Below are 27418 nucleotides of genomic sequence, written 5' to 3' on the forward strand. Positions count from 1 at the left end.
TAGTTTTTTAAAAACTATGTAGCACATAGGCATGCCCAGTTACTAGCTATATTACAAACAATCTTCTACAAAAAAGAACATGTGATGAATTATGACAGAATTATAACGCAGGGGTAAGAAAACTCAAAGGGATCCAAGTGCAGGAAGTCTAACAACAGTCTGAGAAAAAAAACAAGAAGCCAAGGTCAAGTTCCTTACTCCTTCTCTGGAAAGCACCTGCCTATCAATTCTCCCCACCATCCATACCAAGACCAAGAGAAGCCAGTAGGGCAGGAAGTGATGGCAAATTCAACACTCGACAGGACTGCAGATAGTGACTAACAAAGTAAAGAGCTGGAAAACCAATCCAAAAACTTTGGTTCCTATTCCAAAACGGGGAAACCAGAATAAGTGTCATTTCAAGATTTAGCTTTCAAAAAAAGAGAAGTTGCATAGCTATTTGTTTATATGCATGCAATCTGAAAGAGACTACTACAAAACCCATCAGCATTCAAAAATTTAAATAGATCTACGCATGAGTAATTTTCCCTAAAAACTGAAATGTCCAATCCCAGTCGACTTCAAACATGATCCAAAGGAAAAATAGACATGGCTTATTTTTAAAATGTATAGTTTTATCAAGTGGTACCCTTTTGTAAGATATTTGCAAAGTTAATTCAAGCTTTCTATGAAGTGGACATTATGTCGATGTTTAGATCACAGACACCTAAAAAGTCCAACGGGCAGAAGAAAGGAAAAGACATAAAACCCTCAGGTAATTCTATGGGGTTTCAGCCTTTCTGTTGTAGATCTAAAACTACAAGGGTGACATCCTTAATTTAAAAAAGAAAGAACTTTATTATAAAAAGTTACTGCCTTTTTACTGCTACTCGAAGGTACTGTTTATGTCTGGTTAGCCAAGACGCTTAAAAAAATGTAGTTGTTTGTTTGATAGCTACCAGCAATGCTTTTTACTCTGGCTTCTGCTTGGAGGAAGTAGGAACTGCACCCATCAATCCAGCTCGCAAGTAGCATTTGCTGATACCCATACCAAGAAGGGAATGGAAATAGTCAATGGAAGCAGATGTGACCACTTTAAAAATAACCTAATAGCAACTTTTGTATTTGTACCTACACACACATACACAGAAATTAAAAGCATACAGTTTTAGTACTAAAACATTCATACCTAAATGTGATTTTGTGATCTTTAGTTACATTACCTGGTCTATGATTGTATAGGTGTTATTTATGCTTTATGGCAATGGGATAAATCAAATGGGCAATAATTTCAAAAACAGTTCTGTATGCAGAACCATTGGTAAATGGTTCAGGTGTGGTATTAATGCACGTCAGGGCTCCTTTCCCAAGCCAAAAAACTCACCTTTCTTCCTGTGTTCCTACGTTGCCCAGTTTACTAATTCTATTTTCTCCTGAAAAAGTAAGGAACACCTCATATAGATAGGGAGGAATGTTTTCTGTAATGACAATTCCTAGGATGAATGGTCAAGAGGATCACTCTGAAACTGAAAGAGAAAAAGTCTTTGTAGTTTGGTTTGTTTTTTTGGTTTTTTGTTTTTGGACCCTATGTTCTTTTGAAGAAAAAAAAAAGGTAGAAATACAGAAATACAGAACATAGGTCTCTACATTCACATTTAAGCAAGGCATCAAAACCTTTACTGAAGACCATACATGCTGTCAAAAAATAGATCTAGAGCTTGCAGAGCACTGTCTGAAATGCTGTAAATATCAAGGGGTCCTTCCCCAGCCAACTTAGTTTACAAGGAAATAAACAAGACCAGTTAAACTACAGAATACAAAGCAACATAAAAACCCAAGGTCCACATGCACTTAAAAAAAGAAGAAGAATCCAAGCTGTAACCCAAGACTTTCAGCAAATTTTCTATTTTCTTTCATTGGATAGCACTGTAACCAGCAGGAAGCAAAGGATCTGTCCATTCATGTCATTAGTTACATGGCACCCACTACCAAATGTCAAGGTAATAAGCTCTGATCACTGTCAAAGTCAAATACATGGTACTATTTTAAAAATAATTTTTAGCTGTTGCAATATAATTTCATCAATTTACATCCTTTAACTAAGTCATTATGATGAATCACTAATGAAGAAAACTTGTAAAAAGCCTCTGAAGGCGCCTGACTCAAACCCAATTTCATCAATGAGACTCTCTCGGCCACCTGGTTTACACCTTGCTTGTGTGCACTAGAACACACCAAGATTTTCTCTGTGACAGAAGATGACAAGGTCTCGGCTTCTCAACATTCTGACTCAGTAGGTCTAAAGTGGGGCTTAGGCATCCACAGGCTCCAGGTGGCAATGCAGCCACCAGCCCAGAACCCCGTGAGAAACACCGTTCTGCACTCCACCGCCACCAGCCACCAGCCACGAAATATCCCTTGAGCCCGCACACATTCAAAACTCTCGCCAGGTAGCTCTCTTAAAAACCAGTGTCCCCGAAATAAGCTAAATGAAGGGTACAGGTAGAAAGTACAAGCCGTTTTTCTAAGTGAGAAACACTGAGCTGGTACAATTGGAACAGGTCTTACTGCCATGTAGTGAGAGGCACCAATTAGTACTGTTTTAAGAGAATTCAACACTCTCTAGGGGGTAGGGTGAATTATTGCGTCATTTATTCAAATGCTTGATCTATCCCTAAAGGTACAATAATTCTACCCTGTAAGCATATATTTAGTACTGAAGGATCAAGGCTTGCTCATTAGATCAAACCAGGACATAACACTATTTGCCTGTCAAAGTAAGTGGGTAATGGGTTACTTATGCAACAAATACATCCAAAAGGAAAAATGGATCAAACTTCTTTTAAGATGTGGGTGATGCTATGGTAATGCACTGCTCACACTTGTTTCCAATTCCAGATTATTCCTCTCCACCAAATACTAACGTGTGCTTTATCCTACAACATTTCTGGCCCACACACCTGTTTAATGTCAATGCCAATTGTGAAGACTGCAGGGATGTAAAGGAGGACTAATCATGACACTAACCACACCTACAGAGCCTAAGGTTCATTTCCCAGGCAACGATACAACATACCTAGATGTGAAAATATTCAAGGGCTCCATATTTAACAGCTCAGAAACGTCCAAAAATAATACTGAAGCTTTCATAGCACCGAGGATAAGAGTAGAGCTGGCTCTTTGATAACATAAAGAAAAGCTTTTGACTGGCTTTTCAGGCGGTCATATTTTTAGTCCCTGGTAGAGAAAGTGAGACATGTTAGGGACAGGTGAGAACGAGTAAAATCTCTCCAGCTTCTTTTGATCTGTTCATTTATTCAAAACCAAACCGTGCCTACCTCAGAAAAATAAACACCTGGCCATTACCCCAGTCTTCTCTACTCTCACCCACCAGAGAATCTAACCTCCCTTCTCCATAATTCCTCCTTTGGGAAAGAAGAGTCCTCGAGATACATTAGCTTTCAGGAAGAGACATCAGCCAAGCATTCATAGAAGTGAAAACATTAATTTCTAAGAAAACTCAACATTTTCAAAAGGATCAAAAGGCAGCAACAGAACTGCTAGAAAACCACCACCTCTCTAGAAAAACCAATTATCAAATTGTTACTTGAACTTCTCTCCTAGATGACACAACACAGGAGCTGGGCACCTAACAAGTCTCTCTCTCTTTTTTTTTAATTCTAACTCAACTCCAGTGTTCTTTATCCTTCAATAAACTTCAATGGTGAGGAAAAATGAAAGGAAAAACAGAATGGCTAATTCTAGTAACAGCTTGAACTTATTTTAATACCTATTTTAAGATGTTCTTCTCAGCCATTCCAGTTCTTTTCACCTCTACTACCACATCAAAAACTCCTATGCAATGGGTCCAAGAAAAGGCAATTCAAATCTCTGAGCAGCTCTACAAGTAGATTTGGTTCCAGGTCACCAGAATCCAAGACCTTTATAGTCATCTGGAGAACACTGAAAAGTATTTAAAGTATTCACTGCCAGAAACGGTCCCAGAGTACCTTGAAGCTTATCTAAACTAAGTTTAGATAAGTTGTTTCTGAGCATGAATCAGTCTCCTAGAGGTCTTATCCAGACACCAATGCAGCCTGAATATTCCCAAAGCCAACACAGCACCATGCATCATTTCTTACCTGTTCAAGAAGGATTTTGTTTTTTACATTCTAACATCACCATAAGGAAATTAAGTTTTGAACCTTTTTAGAGAAGGATTTGGTGAAATAAATCCTATGTTCACATTCTTTAACCTAGTAATTCTACTTCTAGAATTAGAAAATAAAAACAGAAGTGTGTACACAAATATTTGTTACTATATTTTATCTTAAATACCTAGAATTGTCATCAACCTAAAACTTCCCAGAATATGGGAATGATTATATAACTATAGTCCTGCCATTTGGACTATAATTATATAGGAAAATGCATACAATTGTTACATGAAAAAAAAAAAGTTGCATTTAAAATTGCATATGCAATATAATTCCAACTCCACTAATAAACACTTCTATGGGGAAAAAAAGACAGGAACTATTTTTAATTTTATATATCCAGATTGTGGGATTTGGAGCAATTTTCCCCCCACATTTTCCTCTATATTCCCAGTTGTCTAGAATAAGCTTATTTTTATAATGAGAAAAGCTTTTTTACATTACTATGGATAATACTTTCCATACCAAGCAGAAAATATAGATAAGTTCCTTTTCAAATAATAATGTATGAAGTTAAAAAAAAATCTAAAAAATCTAATATTGTAAACACAGACTAGGGTTTTTTTAATGCATATTTGCAAATATGTCAGAATATGTTAAGCACATTATTCACTGGTTTTGTAATTCACATATATAAATTAACCAATTTCAAAAAGCTCCTTGGTTTTGTGAATTATTGATGTTGTCAACCTGCTGGAGACTTAATTCCAAGAAAAATATACGAATCACTACATCACAAGCACAAATCCTTTTGACACAAATTCAATTTCTGTGGCAATAACATATTGACTTAGTTTTATTTTTCTATTTTATGACACTTATTAATGGCAGAGATAAAAGAAATCTATCATTTTTCTTTATTGTAAATGTAAACGATCTCATGCTATGTTGAGAATGTTAAGGTAAATACCACTCACCTGGTAACTTTTTCATGCAAAGGAGGACATGGTACCAAAATAAAACAGGATTTAGGATTTTAAGCAAAAACCTAATCTCCTACTCCTAATCCTCCTACTGCATGATTAGGCTGCTAACATGGGGCAAGACAGTGCGTCAAAAATGAAGAGGACTCAGTCCCTGCCCAGAGAAGCTTAAAGCCAAAAGAGCAGCAAGACAATAACCGCGGTGAGAACCAGTGAGGGCAGCATACATCAGAGCTGTTCAATGGCGACCAGAAAGAAAAGCAATCCCTTCTTGCTAACTACATCTGGTTAAATACATGCTATTAACAGGCAAACATTATAACCATGATGGAAGACTGAAGTCACATTCATCTTCAGCCATGATTCAGGAAAAACCTGTAACAGAAAATTTCCTCTTCTGACAGCATAACAGAATCTGAAGGCAGGCACTCAGCAAATGTTTATTAAATATTACTATGTTCTTGACAAGGAGTACACTGGTAAATAAAACAAGGACTCCCGTCCTAAAGGAGCTTTCCTTCTCTTGGGGAAGAGACCTTAAACACCATAAATAAGTTACAGAGGATGTTAGAAGGTGACGCTTGTTATGCTAAAAGGAAAAGCCAAGCAAGGCAAGGGGAGGCTAGAAGCCAGGCAGGAGCCTTTGCAGTTTGCAATTTTAAATGTGGGGAGCTGGGCCCGCAGAGGTCTGACAGGGAGTATGGAACTGGAGCAGAGCTGAAAGCGGACTAAGGGGGTTGCTGTCTGGACATGGAGGAAAGCAGCTCAGAGGAAAAGCAGCCCCCGGAAAGGAGCAAGTGTGGAGCGCTCAAGGAACAGGGACCAGCACAGCTACAGCAAACAAGACAGAAGAAGGGGAGGGAGCCGCAGCAGGTGGACACCAGAGCACTTTAAAGCCAGGGGCTTTTTTATTCCTCTTACGGAACAGTCACAAATACAAAAAGTACAAAAACATGCTATGAATAATCAACTTAACCAATAAACAACGGTTGAATACAAGAGATACAAGACGCCCCAGAGGGAATGGAAGGAACAGTGGCTGTTCTCAACCATTTCCTTCAGGGCTCCTTAAGGGGCTTGTTATTTACTAAGAAGTATTAGAAATGCTCTCAAAACACTGTGGAAGCCCACAAAGGCAGTTTTTGGACCAACTCAGCTAGTTCCATTGCATTAACAAAACTTTTCAAATATAGGACTAGAGGATGGGGGGGCGGGGTTGCGGAGGTAGTCAAAGGAATAGCCAAGCATGTTTGGAGAAAGGAAAGTTAGAAAACATTTTTAGTTACAGCAGTTTAATTACAACATAACCCTTCAGACCCCACAGGAGTCTGAGCCCCAGCCCTAGAGGGTCCTCCCACAAGGGGTCAACGAAGAGTCAAGTGCCCACAGATATCTGAGTCCCCCCACAGGGTCCCTCTCAGGCGGCGTCCACTCTTTGCTCTTTCCCCTCCAACACTTCTGTAAGCAATTCCCCTATTAAATTGATCCACCAATGTTTCTATTTCTTGTCTGGGCTCTGACTGAGAGGCTGTCCTAGTACCGTCCTTCTCCATACCCGTGCTCCTGCCGTTTGCTACTCAGTTTGCTACTCGGTTCCTTCACATACTCACCTTTCAAACACCGCCTGCTTCCTCAAGGTTCTAACTTACCCACAAGCACACCTCTTCCGTGACACTTATATACTGCCCTGACCTCCCCAGCAGGAGGCTAACGCCCTGGGTCCTAGAAGCCAACTCACCTAGATTGGAATCCAGCTCGGATTCTGATCAGCTGTGTGACCCCAGGCACTGAAACTCCCGGAGCATCAGTTTCTCCTGGTACCAGTTGAGTAGGAAGTGTCTGTCCTCACAGGCTTGTCTGAAGCCTTAGTTGAAAAAGTCACAAGTCCCCTTCCTTCCCACACTAACATCCTCACCAGCACTGATGAGGGAGCAGAAGGCTGGCTGAAGACAAAGCAAAAGGCTGATACCTCGCAATCTCTCCCTCACCCCCACCACTCCTGGGTGGGACAAATGTGACATTCTGTAGGAATCTCCCAACTATCTTGATGTTAATGGCTTGCCAAAGGGGAAAAGACAACATTGATCAAGCCACAAGACCTCCAGTATCCCAGCACCTTGTAGGCCCTCTTTAGCATAGGGGCTCCATTGAAACCCCCCTTTCCCTCATCTTCCCCCAACCGCAGGGTACATAACCTGCCATCCCTCACAGCCCTGGGCAGCAGCTCTTTCTGCCCACAGGTCCTGTCTTCGTAACCACCATTTTGCACCAAAGATGTCTCAAGAATTCTTTCTTGGTCATCGGCTCTGGACTTCGCCCCACCGAACCTCATCTAGATTCTAGAACTTCATCAGTATCACCTTGATTCAGGTCACCATCATTCTCCTTAAAACCACATCCAACAGTCTCCTCTCATTGGGTGCTGAAATCTCCTCTAATCCAGTTAAATCCATTTGTTACTGCTGTAAATGTGTGCAGATTCCCTCCCCAGAGTGGGCATAGGCTCCTGAGAGCAGGACTTTTGTCATGGTCATTTTGCCAGCAGCTCTATTTGCTGGGTGTCAGTTAAACTGGACCATTCTCTTGACAGCTGCTGAGGCCTCGCAATGTTGTCATTTTTCTTTGGGGCTGAGAACTCAAGCAGTGGCAGTTTCCCAAGGCCATGCCTAGAGCCTGGGCCTCAGGACAGGGACAGCTAGCTGGGTGAATGAGATGGAGGTAAGCATACCTGAGTAGGTACTGCATGTATAAACCTGTGGTGGGGGTGGGGGGGTGTCACGTTTCATTACCAGCAAAAAATGATGAGCTCACCGCTCTTCATCCAAAGCTCTTTGTTTATAATTCCCTTGGGTCACTGATCATTGTTTGCAGTTTGTGTTTATGTCTTTGGTTTTCTTTTTGTTTTGTTTTTAATATGCCAGGGACTTTGGTTCTTCCTCATCTTTGAATGCCTAGACCTAGTACAGGGAACATTGTAGGTCAGTAGTTTTCAACCTGACCATACATGAGAATCAGCTGAAGAGTTTTTGTTTTCTTTTCTTAACATTCCAAACCAACTGAATCAGACTATCTGAAGGTAGAGCCTGTCACAGGTACCTATAAAGCCTGTCACAACTACTTGTGACTCTAATGGGCAACCAAGGTTAAATGGATAAAGATGTTTAATATAGATAGATAGATAGATAGATACACACACAATGGAATACTATGCAGCCATCAAGAAAATGAAATCTTGCCATTTGCAACAACATGAATGGAACTAGAAGGTATTAAGCTAAGTGAAATAAGTCAATCAGAGAAAGACAATTATCATATGATCTCTCTGATATGAGGAACTCAAGAAACAAGACAGAGGATCATAGGGGAAGGGACGGGAAAATGAAACAAGATGAAACCAGAGAGGGAAACAGACCATAACAGACTCTTAATCTCAGGAAACAAACAGCGTTGCTGAAGGGGAGGGTGTGGGAGGGATGGGGTGTCTGAATGGACATTGGGGAGGGTATGTGTTATGGTGAGTGCTATGAACTGTGTAAGACTGATGAATTGCAGACCTATACCTGTGAAACAAATAATGCATTATATGTTAATTTAAAAAAAAAAAAAAAAACTAGCTTGGACAAAGTCTTCTGAGCTCAGTCTTCCAGTGCCAAGACTATCATCAAGGAATCTCCAAAGACCCACATGTCAATATGGTAGATACTCGTTGGCTTCTCTGCCTCATGCACAGAACCCCTTCCCTATGTCAGCAGGGTGGACCCAGCAGGCTTCGTTGTTCTCTGTGAGCCAGGCCTGACCACAGATGTGAGCAGAGCTCAACCCCCACACCCACCAGAGCCAATCAGATCCTCACTCTACCAAAAATCTGGATTTGGGATTCAGAGATGAGAATGAGAATCTGTTCTCGCATGGGTCGAGAGCATGTAGGTCTGGAACTGCGAGGCTCTGGGCTTGGCTGCGTGAAGATCACAGACACAGAAGCTGTGCTCTGTGGAGACACAACAATGGAACAAATGCCTAGTGAGAAGCAAAACAAGGCTGTCTGACCCCTGAAAAGAGAGAATGACAGAAGCTGCCAGCTCTCAGTCCTTGGTTCCAAACCGTTGGGAGGATCAGCTAAATGTACTATGCTTGATCCAAGAATATACCCCCCTGTGTCTTTACAACTGCCCTTTCCAATTTCAAACTAGATATTGTATGGGGGGTGTGTTTCTTTAAGTCAAAAAAGGCTCTGACTGAGACAAAACCCAGGACCCCCAGTAACCCAGATGCTGTAGCCCACCTCATCATAATCACCACCACTTCCTGAGCACTCTTCGTAATTACCAACACACCCAACAATCCTATTAATTAGCCATTATCCCCATCTTAGACATCAGAAAATGAAGTGTCAGAGAAGTGATTTGCCAGAGCGAAAAGTGATCAGGCTGGAAATGGACCCTAGGTCCCTGTGACTCCAAAATCCAGACTCATTCCCCTTCCCTCAGTCCCCCTGCTGTGATGGGACAGCTGCTGTTACCAAATCTAGGGAGGACTCACAGTGGAAATAAAGCAGTTTCTGAGGCAAAGAAATTTGAAAATGAAATGTTAACAAGAAAAACGAGCAGAATTCCAACTGGGTGATTATTAAGTGTTATAACACTGACCACATTCTGGTGAGTGAGTATAACAAGCTGGGGGGAGGAGGGGGCAGATTATGATTTCTACAAACTAATAAGAATATGTTTGTTTGTTTGTTTGTTTTTAAGATTTTATTTATTTGGGAGAGAGAGAGCATGAGTGCAGAAAGGGGAAGAGGAAGAAGGAGAAGCAGACACCCCTGAGCAGGGAGCCCAAGTAGGGGCTCAATCCTAGGTCCTCCCCCCCGGGGTCACGACCTGAGCTGAAGGCAAATGCTTAACCCACTGAGCCACTCAGGTGTCCCAAGAATATGTTTTGCTAGGGAGTTTTCCCCATTTATGTCTTAAGGTTGCTCTCTTAAGTGTTTAATAGTGACGGAGTAAGTAGTTTTATTTCTAATTTGTAGAATTTAAACTGCAGTATATACCACAAGCATTAGAAAACCATGCCCTCCCAATTCAGACTAAAATGTAAGTCACAAAATATCCACATTCAAGAAAAAGAACATGCGCACGCACACGCCGCCCCCCCCCCACACACACACACATCCAAATCAAAAATTACAGGGCAACATCAATCAAAGAAAATTAAGTATTTTTAATTCTTGATGAAGTTTGAACTCTATAATAACTAAATCACCAAAACTTTTCTTGCATAATTTGATTATTACTTTTTGTTACTAGTGTCTACATTGGTTCGTCACTGCAAATGAGCCCAAAGGATGAGTGCATATTACAAGGTTAACATCTGAAAAACAGAAAAAGAGCACAATCTCAACTCTTACATCCAGTCCTAGTATTATGCATAAAATGTAGTTCATTTTACATTTCTTCTAGAAACATTACCCAAGCTGGTTATACAGTTAGCATCTAAGCTAAGCCAACAGCACAGTAGGCTTGGCCCAAAAAGACCTACGATATATGTCCCCTGCCCTGAAGGAGTTGACAACCAAAAAGGCTCTAGAGAAAAAAATAAAGAGCCTGGGTCACTTATTTTCTCTTTCTGTTGATTCAAAAAATAGTATCACAAAGTAACGGTCCTGCGAGGGCTACCCATATTGAAATACAAAGTTTCCTCATCTTAATGCTTTTCTTTGCACTTGTCATCCTGAGGTATCCAGAAAGATAAATCCTTGAATGGGATCCCAATACTGCACCAAATCTGCACCATGACATATCATGGCACAATGAATTTCCAACGCATGGCATTCTATGTTCAAAACGTTAGGTTTTGAACACACCAATTTCTACAGTCAAGCTGTAAGCTCAAGCAACTTCAGCCTAATTGCCCTTGGCAATCTTCCAGTGATGCCAAAATCTAGCTCTTTCTAACAACATTAGCCCAAGTATATTTGCAAAGTACTTCTAAAAGTCCATGGTTCCATGTTGATAATTGCATTATTCAAGGACACCAATAAAACAGGTCAACAAGGATTATGGGGTAGTGCTCAGCTGACAGCCACAGCCATGAGAAGGCACCCAATGATCCTAATAAACTAGTGCAAATTATTCAAGACTCCAGATCTTACAAGGGTGTGAAGATATTCCTCCCCTATTTCTTTTCTTTTTGAAATATCAATGACACTTAACATTGTGTAAGCTTACGGTGCCCAAAGTGTTGATTTCATACATTTATATATTACAATGATTACCACCATCGCGTTAGCTGATACCTTCATCATATCACATAATTATCACTTATTTTTTGTAGTGAGAACATTTGAGTTCTGTTCTCTTAGCGATTTTGGAGTAGATGATACAGTATTGTTTAATCACTATGCTATGCACTGGAGATCTTGAACTTATGTGTTAGTTGGAAGTTTGTAGCCTTTAACATCTCTCCGGTTCCCCCATCCTTCCAACCACCCTGGGCCTTGGTAACCACCATTCTTCTCTCTTGTCTGTACAAGTTTGGCTTTTTTAGATTCCACATTATAAGTGATATCATACAATATCTATCTTTCTCTGTCTGGCTTATCTCACTAAGCATAATGTCCTCCAGGTCCATCCGTGTTGTTGCAAAGGGCAAGATTTCCTCTTCTCATGACTGAAAAATATTCTATTGTGTTTGTATATATAGTGCACCTTTTCTTTGTTCATTCGTCTGTTGACAGACATTTAGATTGTTTCTATATCTAGGCTATTGTGAATAATGCTGCAATAGACATGGGAGTGCCATGTCTCTTCGAGATCCTGATTTAATTTCCTTTGGATATATATCCTATGGGACTGCTGAATGATACAGTAGTTTTATTTGCAATTTTTTGAGGAACCTCCACACTGTTTTCCACAGTGGCTGAACCAATTTACAGTGCCACCAACAGTACAAAGGGTTCCCTTTATATCCTCACCATCATTTGTTATCTCTTGCCTTCTTGATGACAGCCCTTCTAACGGGTGTGATCCCACACCTGGTTCTGTCATTGCTGATGCTGTTTGGCTCATAAACCTATCCTGATGGTGGCATCAGGGGCTATGAAAGTGCACCATCTTGGCCAGAATAAGATGTACATGTTCTCCAACAGGAGTAAAATCATCACATCGCCATCAGGAAAGCTGACTTACAGGAGAAGACACTAAGGGGCGGCAGAACAGAATATTTCATCACAGAAAGTCCTCCTGAAAAACACTGATCTAGGTAGCAGTAAAAGCTAAGGAAACAGATAAGCTCAGGCTGAAAGGAGATATAAACTGGAAGAAAATGATTGGAGACAGTACTTGGGAACACTAATTTAAAACGGTGCAAAGAGAGATGAGCAAAGATCAGAAGAGAAGTACACATCTTGGCAAAGCTTTCAAGAAGCTAGAGGTCAGTGCTAAGCCTGTGAAGTAAGTCAAGTAAGATGAAGTTTGAAAATCAGCCACCAGGTTGGTAACTGTGGATCTGCCAAAGCAATTTCAGTGGAATGAACAGAAGCAAAGGAAGGCTGAGGAACCAATAGGAGTTGGCTCAACAAGAACACTCTACCCTTCACCAGTGCCATCCTAATAGCAGCAACAGGCTAAGAGCTATTGAAAACTTATGTGTCAACCCTCAGTCTAACACGCTGAATCATCATATCCAATGTACCATGTAGGTTCCCTACTTGTAGATGAAGAAACAAAGAAACACAGTCATTTTCCAAGGTCACCCAGTTGTCAAATACAGAACCAGGATTTAAATCCAGGTTATTTCAGAACCTGAATCCTTCAAGATGACTTCAAATGGACTCCTTGGTAACACTTTCCACTTACTGATTCACACCTCTCTTCACACCAGACTGAATGGGAGCCTCTTGAAGACAAGGACCAAATTGTATCTACCTGTGCTCTACTTGGTATAAAGAGCATTCACGTATTTACTGAATAAATAAAAAAAACTGACTGACTAAAAGGGAAGGAAGCAGAGCATAGTATTCAGATGGGGAGAAGAGTCAAGAGAAAGTCGAAGAGGGAGGCTGTTTGGTTTTGCTTCTGCTTTTTCTTTTATAATGGGAAGCACCGGAGCATTCTTAGAGATTGGAGCCTATAAAGAGTGAAACACACCTAATGGAATGGGACTGGGTCAAGAACAGGGGTGAAGGGATTAACCTTGAACAGGAAAACAGACATTTCTTCTGTGGATACCGGAGGGGGGAAGGAGGAAGAGCGGCAGATAGAGAAGATTACAGGTGCAGACAGCAGGAAATTGAGCAAGTTCAAGCAAAACGGCCTTTATTTTCTCTCTGAAGAAGGTGTCAAGGGGAGTGCTAAGAGTCAGGGGTAACCATCTCTAAGATCTTTTAAAGGAAAGCAGTGGAATGTTTCCATGTAGATATAAGTGGGTATTTTACACATACACACGGAATATCATTAAAGGATACAAAGAAATTAGTAGAAGTCACCGCGGCCACCGTTCGGGAACAAGCTGATTTGGTGGTCTGGGATGTAAGGAAGTCTCGGAACGAGACTGTACTCTTCCACTGCTGGCCTTTTTAAGAGGTGCATACATTACTTTTTCAATTTAAAAAACTACTCACAACAAAAAGGAATCAGGCCCATAGCAAAGGTAAAGAGAGTAATGATAATGGTTTAGCATAAATGTTAATAGAAATAGAAAAGGGAACCAGAGAGGTAGTTCAAAGCCAGGGCTCTGGAGTTAGACCTGCCTGCTGGTATCCATCACCCCCATCCCCAGCTGTGGCAGCTCAGAAAAGGCCCAAACCCCTCTCCTCACCTCAGTCCCATCCCATCCAAAACCAGGGTGATGAGAGTGCTTCCTTCAAAGCAGTGAATTAGGATTAAGTGATTAAGCTAGGCCCAGCCCACTGGGAGAGCTGAATAAATGTAGCTATTGTGATGATGATGATTATCTCCAGCTTTGAGGACCCAGCTAATCAGATACAGAATATAAGGAAATCAGTTCACAGAGCTGGGAGGGTTTCCACCTAGAGGCAGCAGCCCACTTCAAGACCCAGGGAGCCTGTCGGGTTGCTGCAGGCTCGGCGATCAGCGCAAGCGGACAAGGAAACCAGAGATTCTACAACTTATTTATTACCATCTACCCTGCGGCAAGCTTAAGGAGTTGAGGAATGTGAAGCCATCCTAGTTCAAAAGTGCTAGGGTTACTTATGTGGAGTATGGGTATTGTGTGGAGCAGAAGTCGGCAGGAAACCGACAGGGAAAGAAAGAGAGGTCAAGGGGCAAGAAACCGACAGGGAAAGAAAGAGAGGTCAAGGGGCCGGAGGGCTAGATGAAACAGAAAGGAGGGTGTACGCCCAGGAGCCAGACCTCTTGGTGTGTTCCTCACTCCAGTTAAGGTCGGGTTCAGGGACACAATGCAGGGGTCTAACAGGAACAAAGGGAGAGAGGGAGGTGTGAAGCTGAAAAGAATGGTCAAAATGCTGCCAATAACTAAGATCCCATCACATCTCCTTCCAAATGATCAGTCCTAGAGAATTCAACACTTCAGGTGAGATTCCCCCCTACTCTTGTATCTGAGAAAGAATTAAAAGAGTAAAACTCACAATAGCTGTCACATATTAACTGCTAAGCACTGTAACCAAGCTATTGAAGCATCCATTACCTCAATTCATCCTCCCAACAAGCTACAAGTGGCCATGCTGTGGTTATCTATTCTATTTTACAGATAGGAAAACGGAGGCACAGAAGTTCATTGATTTGCCCAAGGATACACAGCCATATTTGAATCCATCCTATGCCCTCTTTACCACAGTAGGGCTTGAAAGCCACATTGCTGGCCCCTGGAGGAGCCTGAATGGGCAGACTCAGTTCTCCAGTGACCCAGATATGTTTCTGGTAGCCTTTACATGTCCTTCCCCACCACCACTGAAATCTTTTAAAAAAGAAATAGACATTTAGGGTATATCAATAACGTTTAAATTTAAATTAATCACGAATAGATTAATAAACCAGGTGGTGTAATGTTACAGGAGTAATTTTGCATAGATTTTCAATTAGCCAAGTGTTCACAGACCTACTGTAGTAAGCTCAAGCCTATGCCAAGCTTTGCAGAGAAACAAAGTGACTTCCAAAAGCTCACAGACATGTCCATAATGTAAGTGAAAACAGGTTCAAGGTAACATATCAGTAATAGCAAAATAACACCTTCAGACGAGAGGCTGAATAAGGGTTGAGCATGGTTTTTTTTGTTTGTTTTTTTTTTAAAGAGAGAAAGCAGGAGAGGAGCAAAGGGAGTCGGGGAGAGAGAATCTTTTTTTTTGTTTTTAAGATTTTATTTATTTATTTGACAGACAGAGATCACAAGTAGGCAGAGAGGCAGGCAGAGAGAGAGGAGGAAGCAGGCTCTCCACAGAGCAGAGAGCCCGATGCGGGGCTCGATCCCAGGACTCTGGGATCATGACCTGAGCTGAAGGCAGAGGCTTTAACCCACTGAGCCACCCAGGCGCTCCGGGTTGAGCATGGTTTTAATTGGAGACCATCACCTTTTATAAGGAAATGAAACTGTCACTTTGAATTTCTGATTGCAGATTATGTGCATTCTGGTTCTCATGTTCATTTCTCAGATTGTCAGATTTCACACTAGAAATGAATCGTAATTGTCCTTACAAATTGCATTCTACCCAAGGATTTGATCAACACAACAGTTTAAAAGTATAGTACAGTCCATAATTAATGTCACCAATTTGTAAATCCTACTTAAAAAGTGAATGTTACAAAGTTACATTTTCTGATGCCCAAATAAACAACCCACCTCAGGAAAATGCAGCAATTACAGGATAAACTCCCCACATCCTGGGAAGATACTTTATAATGAAATAAGCCAAATAAATGCACTATTATAGATCTAATAATTAGACTAATCCATATATCTCACTAAGAGTTTCAAGAAATTCTACATCATAACTCCGAAAGAAGCATGTACTTTTCTTTTTTAACTTCCAGAATAACCTAGAATTAAAAATAATTTCCTTGGAGAGCTGAACAGGTAGTTAGCCTATTTGACCCATGAAGGTCCCTCTTGAAATAAATAAAAAACCCTGTAAACAGCCCCTACATCAGAGAAGTGAAGAGCAAAGATTACAAGGAAATACTGATAGGAAAGGAGAAAACAGACATTTCAATAGCATTTATAAAATTTCATTTCTGACACTCACTGTGAGTACATGGTTTTCTATATTTCTTTTGTATAACCAAAGGAAAATACATATATATATATATATATATTTAATTGCAAGGGAAATGTCTTCCCTCAATAAACTATTAAGAAGTAAACTGTTTTTGTGGGGGTTTTTGGATTTTATTTATTCATTTGACAGACAGAGATCACAAGTAGGCAGAGAAGCAGGCAGAGAGAGAGGAAGAGAAGCAGGCTTCCTGCTGAGCAGAGAGCCCGATGTGGGGCTTGATTCCAGGACCCTGAGATCATGACCTGAGCTGAAGGCAGAGGCTTTAACCCACTGAGCCACCCAGGAGCCACAAGAAGAAGTAAACTGTTGTGAAGCACACTGTATACATCCTTCACAACTGAGAAATACTTACTAATCACTTTGAGCTCATTGCTAGATGAAGAGCTAAAGGTACAAAACCTTTGCCAGGTTCCAGTACTCAACTAACTTCTTAAGTCACCTCTTGGATTCCTCAAACTGAGTCTGCTGATCCCTTCTCGGACTCTCCAGGTCCAGACGATTTTTTAAATATTGTATCCAAGATTACCTTAAACATATGAAAGAAAATAAGCATCATCTGGACAATCTGAATGACCACTCTATATCATGGTCCTTCCATCAGAAGTGTGTCTTCTGGTGGCCACACTTGCGTGCGTGCGTGTGGCATGTGGGCATCTGTGTGTGTGCATGTGTACACCACAACAGAGCACTAGAAGAAGGTCAAACAATAGCAATCACACTACATAGGTTTTCACGATCTCCTCTACTTAGGAAGAATTTCATTCCAAAAAGTCGTCCATAATTCCAAAATGACCCTATTCAAGGAACCAAGTACTCAGAGCTATGGCAAGGTTAATTTCAAGAGGAAAAATGAATATAGATGCTGGTGGTCTCGGTTCTAATTCTTTCTGCTCCTTTTCATCAACTTCATACAGCCGAGTACATTTTTTTTATCATAACCAGGTTTTTAAGAGTTCACTACTTCACCCAAAACCTCAAGTTAAGATCTTGTGAAAAAGAAAATAATGGTAGATGACAAGTCTCTACCAATAGTGTGGAACTGTGTCTTTAGCTTTATCACTGTCCCCTGCTTCCTCAGCCTCTGGGATTCCACTTCCATCCAAAAGTCAAGCTGACAAAAGGGAAAACAGCGAACCATCCACATATCCTCCCACTATTAAGTCCAACAATGATGACTTAATTTCAGCAAAACATCATCAATCACATTAAATTAATGTTGTTATTCATTTGAATTTTATTGGTTTTATAGTTTTGTTTCAGGTTTTATGTGAAAATCTGTTTGAGTTTCATAGTTGTAAAAGAGCCATAAACATAAGGAGTCATATTTTTAGCTTATATCTATAAATATATAAGTAACATTATTTTTATTATCATTCAAGTCCACAGTGGAGCATCACAAGGATTTGTTTCCCTAAGTTTGAGGTTGTTGCCTTCGTGGGTTTCTTTTCTAAGTTTTATCTGCAGGCAAGTGTCATAGTTTCATGATCCCCACTTTACGTATAAAAACATAATGCCTAGAAAGCTCGAGAACCTTGCTGTGACTATGCAGCTATCACAACCAGAAACCTGCATCAACCTGAATGTTGCCCAGTACCCCAGGAACAGAACTGAGAATGGCAGGACTCTGCTCTTGCCACACACAACATGAGGAAAAAGCCTGACCCTGTGAAAAGTTTCCAGTATAGGAAAGTAATTCAAATACTCAATGTAATAATATCCCCAAGGCCCTAAAACCTAGAAAACAGTGCACTACTACTATTGCTACTGATGATGACAGCAACAACAATCCTATAAATGGCAAAGACTGACATCGTGATTACAATGAGCCAGGTACCATTCCAGGCCTATCACACGGTAGCTTCTAATCTTCCCAACAATCCCATCTTACACAAGAGGAAACAGAGGCCCAGAGAGAAGGAACTAGCCCCAACAAATGCATAACATAGCTATAGGATTTGAGCCATAACAGTGGCTCACATCAGCACTCATAAATGCTACTTCCAATTCTACAAAAAACTGTTAAGAAAGGATGGCAGCGGGTCTTTTTAAAGAATATCATCTATGGCAAGCATTTCCAAAGAGTTCTCATTAATTAGCTAATAACTGAAACATTCCAACACCAAAACTTAACTTATTGAAACTCTTAAATCCTCCCCTAAGTTAATAATGATTATTTGATTTGGTATTTGAGAAAATTACTCCCAGCGATAATGCACTTCAATGCCACCCTGCTGCTCTGGAGAGAAAAGTTACCTTTGTAGATCCTGTTCAAAGAAAGCTCGTGCTTTGATCCTTAATATCCCATGAAGTAAAAGGTTATGCTTAATCTATATTTTATAGATCTAAAAGTCAAATCAGTTTCTGGGAGAAACAAGCAGAGTGTGATGGTAAGCATATTCTGTAGCATTCATTTCATTCCTGTTTGGAGGATACTATGTGCTGAGTTAAAGACAATTACATTAGTATAATACGTAGCAGTTTTTTCTTGGATTATTCTGCAAGCATAAACAAGTTATACACATGTTAATTTACATTCTATATAAAAAGCCAATTTTAAATCCAACTTATAAGGCAATAAATATATAAAGATTCTAGGACACAGCAATAAAGTTATGCCATAAAGTAGAGTTAATTCACGACAACAATAATAAAAGCATGACAAATTTTAGCATTCTACCAACTGCACAAAGGTGTTTCAGGTAACATCTGTTCAGAAGCAATTGCTACAAGACAGACTAGATGAGATGCAAGGTTTCATCGTGTAATAAATGTATGTCAGTTTGCTTGCTTCATAATTAAAGACATGAGTCTTTGAAAAAAGCAATTAAGCCTTACTCTAAATCTGAGACAATTATCCCTACTCCCACCCCTTTTTACCCCCCACCACACACACACACACAAAAGATCCAGAGCAATCCAGAAGTCAAAGCCATATATCATCTATTTTTAGCAACTAAACATACTCCCAAAAGCCACTTGATATATTTTGTTTCTTTTGATAAGTCATATATTAACAAACAAACAACAGAAAACTTCTTTTCTCTTGTTTGGAAGAGTAAATGGTGGGGGAAGAAAGTCTGGGCAATTCAGGCAATTCACTTAGAAGACTGGCGTGAATAAAATAAATGATCTTACCTATGAAGGTTTCCGTGTCAGATGGGTTAGGTGAATTTTGACATGAATGCCACTCAAGCGCCTAAAGCCTTCAAATAACAACATTGTCTCCAATTCTTACCAATTTAACTCTAGGACCACTGAAAGCATCATTTTAGCTGAGGACTCAATGAAAAAATAAACTCAAAAAGAGCACCCAGGGATGCCTGGGTGGCTCAGTGGGTTAAGCCTCTGCCTTCGGCTCAGGTCATGATCTCAGGGTCCTGGGATCGAGCCCCACATCGGGCTCTCTGCTCAACAGGGAGCCTGCTTCTCTCCACACCCTGCCCCTCTCTGCCTGCCTCTCTGCCTACTTGTGATCTCTCTCTCTGTGTCAAATAAATAAACAAAATCTTTAAAAAAAAAAAAAAAAAGGCGCCCAGAATTTAATTACCTCCACCTTTGCTCTGCTTTCTAGCAACTACGAAAATGATCCAGCAGAACAAGATGAATTCAAGTTCTAGTTGCTATTCCAGAGGACTGAACTGTATCTTCTATCCACCCCACCCCAATCACAAGCAGTCCAAAATAAAACCATACTACAACAAAGAGATTTAGATGAATCTGATGGTTCTCCTAAAATACTTCATATATAAACTGTTAAACCACACCTTTCAATGTGGTCACCCTCAGAAACATACCTGCTGTGGTCATTTCCTAGGGCTGCCAAGACAAATTACCAGACCAGATGGCTTAGAACAAAAATGTATTCTCTCAGTGCTGGAGGCCCAAAGTCAGAAATGAGTTGCACTGGGCTCAAGTGACTGTGTTCGCAGCAGCACTCTCCCTCTGGAGGCTCGAGTGGAGACCAGTTCCTTCCCGCTTCCAGTTTCCAAAGGCTGCCAACATTCTTTGGCTTGGGGCTACACCATCAATCTCCGCCTTAGAGTCCCATCACCTTCTCCTTTTCTGCAGTCAAATCTCCCTCTGCTTCCCTCTTACAAGGACACCTAGTGTGCATGTAGAGCCAGGCCTGGTAATGCAAGATAATTTCCCCCTCCTTTTTAGCAATAGAAAGTAACACTCACAGGTTTCAGGGACTAAGACATGAATATCTCGGGGGGGGGGGGCGGGGGGGAGACTATGCTCATTATTTCATTATTCAGCCTGCCATACCTGCCTCCAAATACACCGGAAACAACAGAAGAACGAAGTGAGCATGCACTAATCTCTTCAAGTCTACTCTGATTTAACTTCCCCCAAGTTCCCAGTACAACAAACAGCTCTCCAACTTCCTACCTCTTCCACCTTACAAACTGCCTGTGATCAGGAAATCATTAATTCTATATTCATTAAAGGTGCTAGTATTTGTAATGGGGGAGACTATGCTCATTATTTCATTATTCAGCCTGCCATACCTGCCTCCAAATACACCGGAAACAACAGAACAACGAAGTGAGCATGCACTAATCTCTTCAAGTCTACTCTGATTTAACTTCCCCCAAGTTCCCAGTACAACAAACAGCTCTCCAACTTCCTACCTCTTCCACCTTACAAACTGCCTGTGATCAGGAAATCATTAATTCTATATTCATTAAAGGTGCTAGTATTTGTAATGGGGGAGACTATGCTCATTATTTCATTATTCAGCCTGCCATACCTGCCTCCAAATACACCGGAAACAACAGAACAACGAAGTGAGCATGCACTAATCTCTTCAAGTCTACTCTGATTTAACTTCCCCCAAGTTCCCAGTACAACAAACAGCTCTCCAACTTCCTACCTCTTCCACCTTACAAACTGCCTGTGATCAGGAAATCATTAATTCTATATTCATTAAAGGTGCTAGTATTTGTAATGGCTCCTGAATGAGAACTGTAGTACAGATTAAAACTCCCAACTGCATGGGAGATAATACAGGACAGTGGCTAAAAATGTGGGAGACAGCTTGTCTTGGTTCACACCCCATCCCACCGACAGGCAGCTGTTGTGACCTAAGGCAATTCAGCCTCTGTCCTTTACTTCTCCCACCCAGCAAACAAGGCTAGTAATACCACCCACCTCATAGGGTTGTTGTAGAGGGTAAAAGAGTGAGTGAGTGAGGGTGTGAGTGAGTGAGTGTACAGCACCTAGAACAGAACTTGGTTCAGTCATTAGGGTTAATTATTATCATTATTGATGTCCAAAATGGTAGACAGATATTACTGGACAGATATTACTGGACAGGGTGAAAAATCACAACCAAAATTTAAAGTACTATAATGACATAATTAAACAATAATTAACAATCCGTTCAATGGAAACCATAAGATTAGATCCAAGATTTACACTAAAGTCTATGAGAAGTTTTAAAGGATATTCCTAATTATAAAGAAGAGCTGCTCTCCCAACAGGATCACAAAATACACAGGTTTCCTCTCAAAAAACAGGCCCACAGCCTAGAGATGGGAACTTCTCCAGAAGCTACACCTCCTGCTCTCAGTCTGGATGTGGAGGCCACCACTGCCTGTGCTGTGTGCTTCTAAGAGCAGTGAAAGGTAAGAACAAAGTGCCCAGCATCACTGAGAGGCATTTCATGATGAATAGGCAACTGTTTTGTTCTATTCTAGAAGGGAAATAGGACTTCAGCTCAGGTACTGAGAGTGTGACCTAGGGCAGGACAAAGTTTAAAGATCCTCCTGAATTCCAAAGCCTTCATCCAGACACCTGCCTTGTTCCCCCACCCCTGGCCTCCAATAGTTGCATCCTGCCCCCCAGTATCTATCCCCAGCATCTCAAAACTCACTGCTTACAAAAAACCAAAAAAAAACAAAAAACAAACAAACAAAAAAAAACAAAAACACCTCACTGCTTACCATATTTTCTACTGAAGTCAAATTGGTTAGTTCCCAAACAGCCCAAAAGTCAGTGATTTCCTGTGTAGCTAAACTAGCATACATTGACAACAGACTAATTTCTGCTCTTTATACAGATCTTTGGGGAGAAATTCTATACCACAAACTTGTATACACAATTCGAAAGTAACTTAGACCCAGGACTATACCTACACTAGAAAACAAGGATGTATCTGCTTTATCAAGGCTCAGAGTAAACCAGGATTTCAGCAGGCACCAGAACTTATGCCTTCCTAATCTAAGACTGGGGCAAGGAACCAATTTCCCATTCAGTTCAACTGCCAGTTTGCAGCTTTATGGAGTATGTAAAACACCAAACACCTAAATTATCCCTATTCCTGTGACATCACTGACCTACCTTACTTATTCCAGTCAAAAGCAGCTGCCCCAGGCAAGTAGGTGACCTAATGACTAGGTGGCCCGAAAAGAGTCAGGCTAATGTGGCTCCATATGAAATCAAAAGAAAGCCAAGAACCGACTTGACATCTGGCAGTAGAGCAAACAGAACTACAGATCAATCACATATAGAGGCATTGCTGAGATCTCATGAGGGAGCGACCATCTCCAACCTCAGAGCAAGTATTACTAGGGTGAGACTGAGAGCAGTGCGGAACTAGGCTGACTGGGAAGAGCTGCTCAGAAGGCAGCCTTAAGATTGGCATATCAAGCCTTAGGCCAGGAACAGAGTTAAGGTTAAGCATGGAACCTTGGGCTCTCTATGAGTCTTACTCCTATAACAGATGGTCCCAAATCAGTGGCACTCCCAGAAAAACACTCCGGAGAAAAGCATCCCACTAAGGCCTATTGAAAGATAGGTTAAGATAAAGCAATGAGCTTCTAAAGATCTACAAGCACAGGAGGAGAGAGAATAAGCCACCATGAGCACAAGTCAGCATAAACAGTCCAAAAATTATACACACCAGAACTATCAAAGAAAGAATAAAATGAGTCACATAGGAAATAACTAAAAAAAATAATAAGAAACAAAGAACTATCAGGAATGACCACGCAGATCTGAAAAAGAAACAAATGGAACCTACAGAAATAAAAAATGCAGCTGACCATTGAACATCACAAGGTTTCGGGGCACAGATGGATTTCTATGCAGTCAAAATTCATGTATAACTTTTGACTCTCCAAAAACTTAACTACCAATAACTTACTATTGACTGGAAGCCTTATCAATAACATAACCAATTAACATATATTTTGCATGTTATATGTATTATACACTGTATTCTTACAAAAAACTAAGAAAAGAAAATCATAAGAAAAAATAACTTTACAGTACTGAACTGTAAGAAATCCAAGCATAACTAGACCTGTGCAGTTCAAACCCATGTTGTTCAAGAGTCAACCGTAATTGCTAAACTTAAATATTCCAAACAAGTTAAACAGCAGATTAAACATTGCTGATAAGAGAATTAGTGAAATGGAAAATATAGCTAAAGAAACTACCATGTCAACAAGAATCTAAATTAGTTTCAGAGATTATCAATAGTCCAAATTACCTCTAAATTAATTATGAAGCCATGATTCAAATCAGACTCCTATCCAAAAACAAACCTGGGGCAGGGGGGCGCTCCCGGGTGGCATGGTCAGTTAAGGGACCCAGCCTTGGTTTCCACTCAGGTTGTGATCTCAGGGTGGTGAGATGAAGCCTGGTGGTAAGCTCTGCAATCAGCACAGAGTCTGCCGGTGACCCCCTCCCTCTGCCTCTCCCTACGCACATGAATGCTCTCTCTCAAATAAATAAATAAATAAATAAATCTTAAAATAAATAAAAAATAAAGGCAAACCCTGTTTTAGATTTGTTTATTAACTTTAAAGCTTCAAAGTATTGCTTTTAGAGTTCATTTCATCTTTATAATAACCCTTTTAACATATTTGGGAAATGAAAAACAGACTAGAATCCAAATCACCTGATACATCCTAAAATGAAACTAAACCTAAATAACAGCTTAGGTCCTGTTTCCATGATGTTCTTGATGGGAGAGTCACAGAAAATGCATGCATTTTCACATGCATTCTGGAGCATAGGAGTGAGAAACAAAATAGAATGACATTACTAACACAGAGAGTAGACTCTAAAAGGATGAAAAAGCATTGCCCCAGGATTCTTTTCCTACTGGCTAGAATCATGCATTGCCAGTTTAACTCAATCCTATTTATTCTTCAACTCTGTTAAAATAACAATAACAACATAGCTGATGCTCCTGCAAAACTTCACCTGGCCTATGGCCATCTTGATACTTACTTCAGCAAAATCCATCCATGTTGTCCCTCATTTTCAGCATTCTGATACATATCATAGCTCTGCTCCCAGTTTTATCCAACCATCATTTTTAACTGTATACTTAGCAACTCACTCTCCTCCACAAATCTCTATTCCCTTAATATGTGTACCCTGACTTAAGTTCCTAATGAGTGTGTATTTGTTCACAGAAGGCACATGCAGTACTGTATAATTTCACCAATAACTTAAAAAGTTTTCCGTACTCCTAAGTAAAATGGAGGATCCAATATTAAATTTTCAATTGTTAGATTCACCCCAGAGCTATCAACCTTCAGTGATTTATTTGCACACACATATGCAAAACAATCATCATTGCATTACTAGATGACACCAACAAAAAGATTCGCAAGCCGCTTATCACGACATCTCCCTTGGGTGCCAAAGTGAATAAGAGAAGCAACCAGAATAGCGAATTTCAAATACTTCGACTTCTTTCCAATCTAAGCAAAACATTCCTTAGCAGTGACGACATAGCCCGCCATGTTTTTGAAACGAGTTTTTTCCTACTTGGAAAATTACATTTGCCTTATAAAGTTCTTCGTGGATTAAAATAGTAAGCCGGAAAAAAAAAAAAAAACCCTCTTATCACCTAAAAGTTCACTTTGCTATGTCTCATCCCCTCAAGACCCTAGAGGGGTGGGGAGAAGTTCAACTTAATGCAATGTCTACCTAGGTGACGTCAATACAGACACTTTTGAACGGCTTCTCAGCCAGAACAAACGTGGGGCAGCACAGTAGTCAAGTGGGTTTGCCAGAGGATCCAAACAGAATTGGACCCTGTCATCGTAAATCTATTAGGAGACTGGCAGCCCTAGAAACCTAGGGAAAAACTGACCTCCCCACTCACCCACCCACCCCCACCCACCCCACCCCCCAGCCCAGGCCCCGTGGATCCACTCCCGGCTGTCAACCCAGTCAAAGAGTAATGAAATTGAAGGATCCCAGGACGTGAGCCACAGCCCTTCCGCAAGGCAGGAGCTGCCCCACCACAAGCCAGGCGAAACTTACGAATTTGGGGCGTTTCTCTCCAGGCTCCTCGGCCGCGCCGGGCGGAGGGAGCTGGGGGCCCTTCCTGCGCTGCATCTTGCTTTCCCGGCAGTTCCGGAGCGAAGCAGAGGCTGGGTAGGGGGCCCCGGCGGCGGAGCCCTGCTTCGGGTGGTGCAGCCGCGGCCGATGCCGATCCATCCTTGCCCGCAGCTCTGGGGGACGGAAAGAAGACGGCCGCAGTGAGACCCGCGAGACGGGAGCTCAGAAATCCGCGGCGGACTGGCGTTCCCGGCTCCGCCGCCCGCCCCTCCGGTCCAACTCAGCCCAACCGCTGCTGCCGAGGCCACCGCCAACACATCCGAAAACTCCCGCCACCCCCGACCGCTCCGGACCCGCCAATCCCGCGCGGCTTTGTCAATGACACTCCCGGGACCCGCCTTTTCCGGGCAGAGCGAAACGTGATTGGCTGTGCGGCCCGTTCGTTTCGCCTTTCAACCCCTTTGGCGGTCCAGGACGCTCGTCTTAAGGGCACCGCAAGGATCAGGTCGGAAGAGCGTGAGAACCTACCAGAAGTCACTAGTGCTAGTGTGGGTTTATTTGGGATTTGGAGAACGGTTCCTGCCAACCTGGAAGTCAGGCGAGACCCTCTGAACCACTATTTGAGCAGAGCGGGAATATGAAATCATCTGCTAACCCTGCCTTGCCCCACTCGGGCACTTGCCCTGGTGCGATGGCCACCGGGAAAAGTGGTTCTAGGATCTGTACTTACTTGGAAGTGTTAGGAAGGTGAGAACAACAGCAACCATGACGCTCCAAAAGGATGCTTTTTGGACATACTGAACGCCTGCTGAGTACCTAAGTGCTGAGAGCCCGCTGTGGAGTGGCAGAGAGGTCCACCAAAAATCAGAAGCGGCTCGGCCACGTCCTTAAGGACAGTATGTTTCACAAATCTTTACACGAATAACAAAATAATATACACATATAGCACTTATTTTAAAGATCCATTGAGAACAAAGAGGAGGGATATTAAATCTGAAGGAGCAGATCTAGAAAGGCAAAAGGAAGAGCCCATGGATTTTCACTAGGTAGGAAAGAGTGGCAGGACATTAGGTATAAGTTATTAGAGGTCAGAAGCAAGGCCAGGAGTACTCAAAACCAAAAAGCTGAAAAAACTTCAAGAGCTTACAATGAAGGGCCTTGAGCTGCAAACATGCAAGAGTTCCTTGTGTAAACCCAAGGTCAAGCCTCAAGGCTAAAGCAGTTTCCCCACACACTGGTGTGTCATCTTTTCTTTTGAACTATTTCCTTAAGTCATCCATCTTCTGACTACATGGGAGTGGTGTGGGCCAAGATTCTGGTAAACGTCTGGTACCTGGTACCGATTTGGGTACAAGAAACACCTCCAGCAACTCTGGGGAGATAAACACAGAGGTTCAGAAAAGAGGCTTTAGTTCCAAGTATATCTTCAGGCTACATTGTTGTTTTGTTTTTATTCTTGTTTTTAAATGTTTCTTTGTTTATACTGTGCCAGACTTTCTGCACCAGTCTCTATCTTTAAAGAACAAGTAATCTTCAGAAAGTCCAAGAGAATTAGGACCATCAGGAACCATAGAACTGAAGCAGTTCATTAGGTCTTTCTAACCATTAGACCCAAGTGCAAATTGTATTCCTGTCATTTATTAGCTATGAGATTTGGAGATGATGTTAAACTTTACCTGCCTCGGGGCGCCTGGGTGGCTCAGTGGGTTAAAGCCTCTGCCTTTCGCTCAGGTCATGATCCC

General features: G+C 41.4%; 1 protein-coding gene across 2 annotated transcripts in view; it reads right to left on the reverse strand.

The window, feature by feature from the left end:
- Positions 1-25991, reverse strand: part of DIAPH3 (diaphanous related formin 3) — a 512673-nt gene extending 486682 nt beyond the window's left edge. For both annotated transcript variants that reach the window (XM_046028127.1, XM_046028128.1), the window contains exon 1: positions 25659-25991. In XM_046028127.1, coding sequence (XP_045884083.1) covers positions 25659-25835 — 177 coding nt within the window. In that variant the 5' untranslated portion in view covers positions 25836-25991. The remainder of the gene's footprint in view (positions 1-25658) is intronic.
- Between the last annotated feature and the right edge of the window lie 1427 nt (positions 25992-27418).

This window comes from Meles meles, chromosome 14, assembly GCF_922984935.1.
Source record: "Meles meles chromosome 14, mMelMel3.1 paternal haplotype, whole genome shotgun sequence".
Lineage (NCBI taxonomy): Eukaryota > Metazoa > Chordata > Mammalia > Carnivora > Mustelidae > Meles > Meles meles.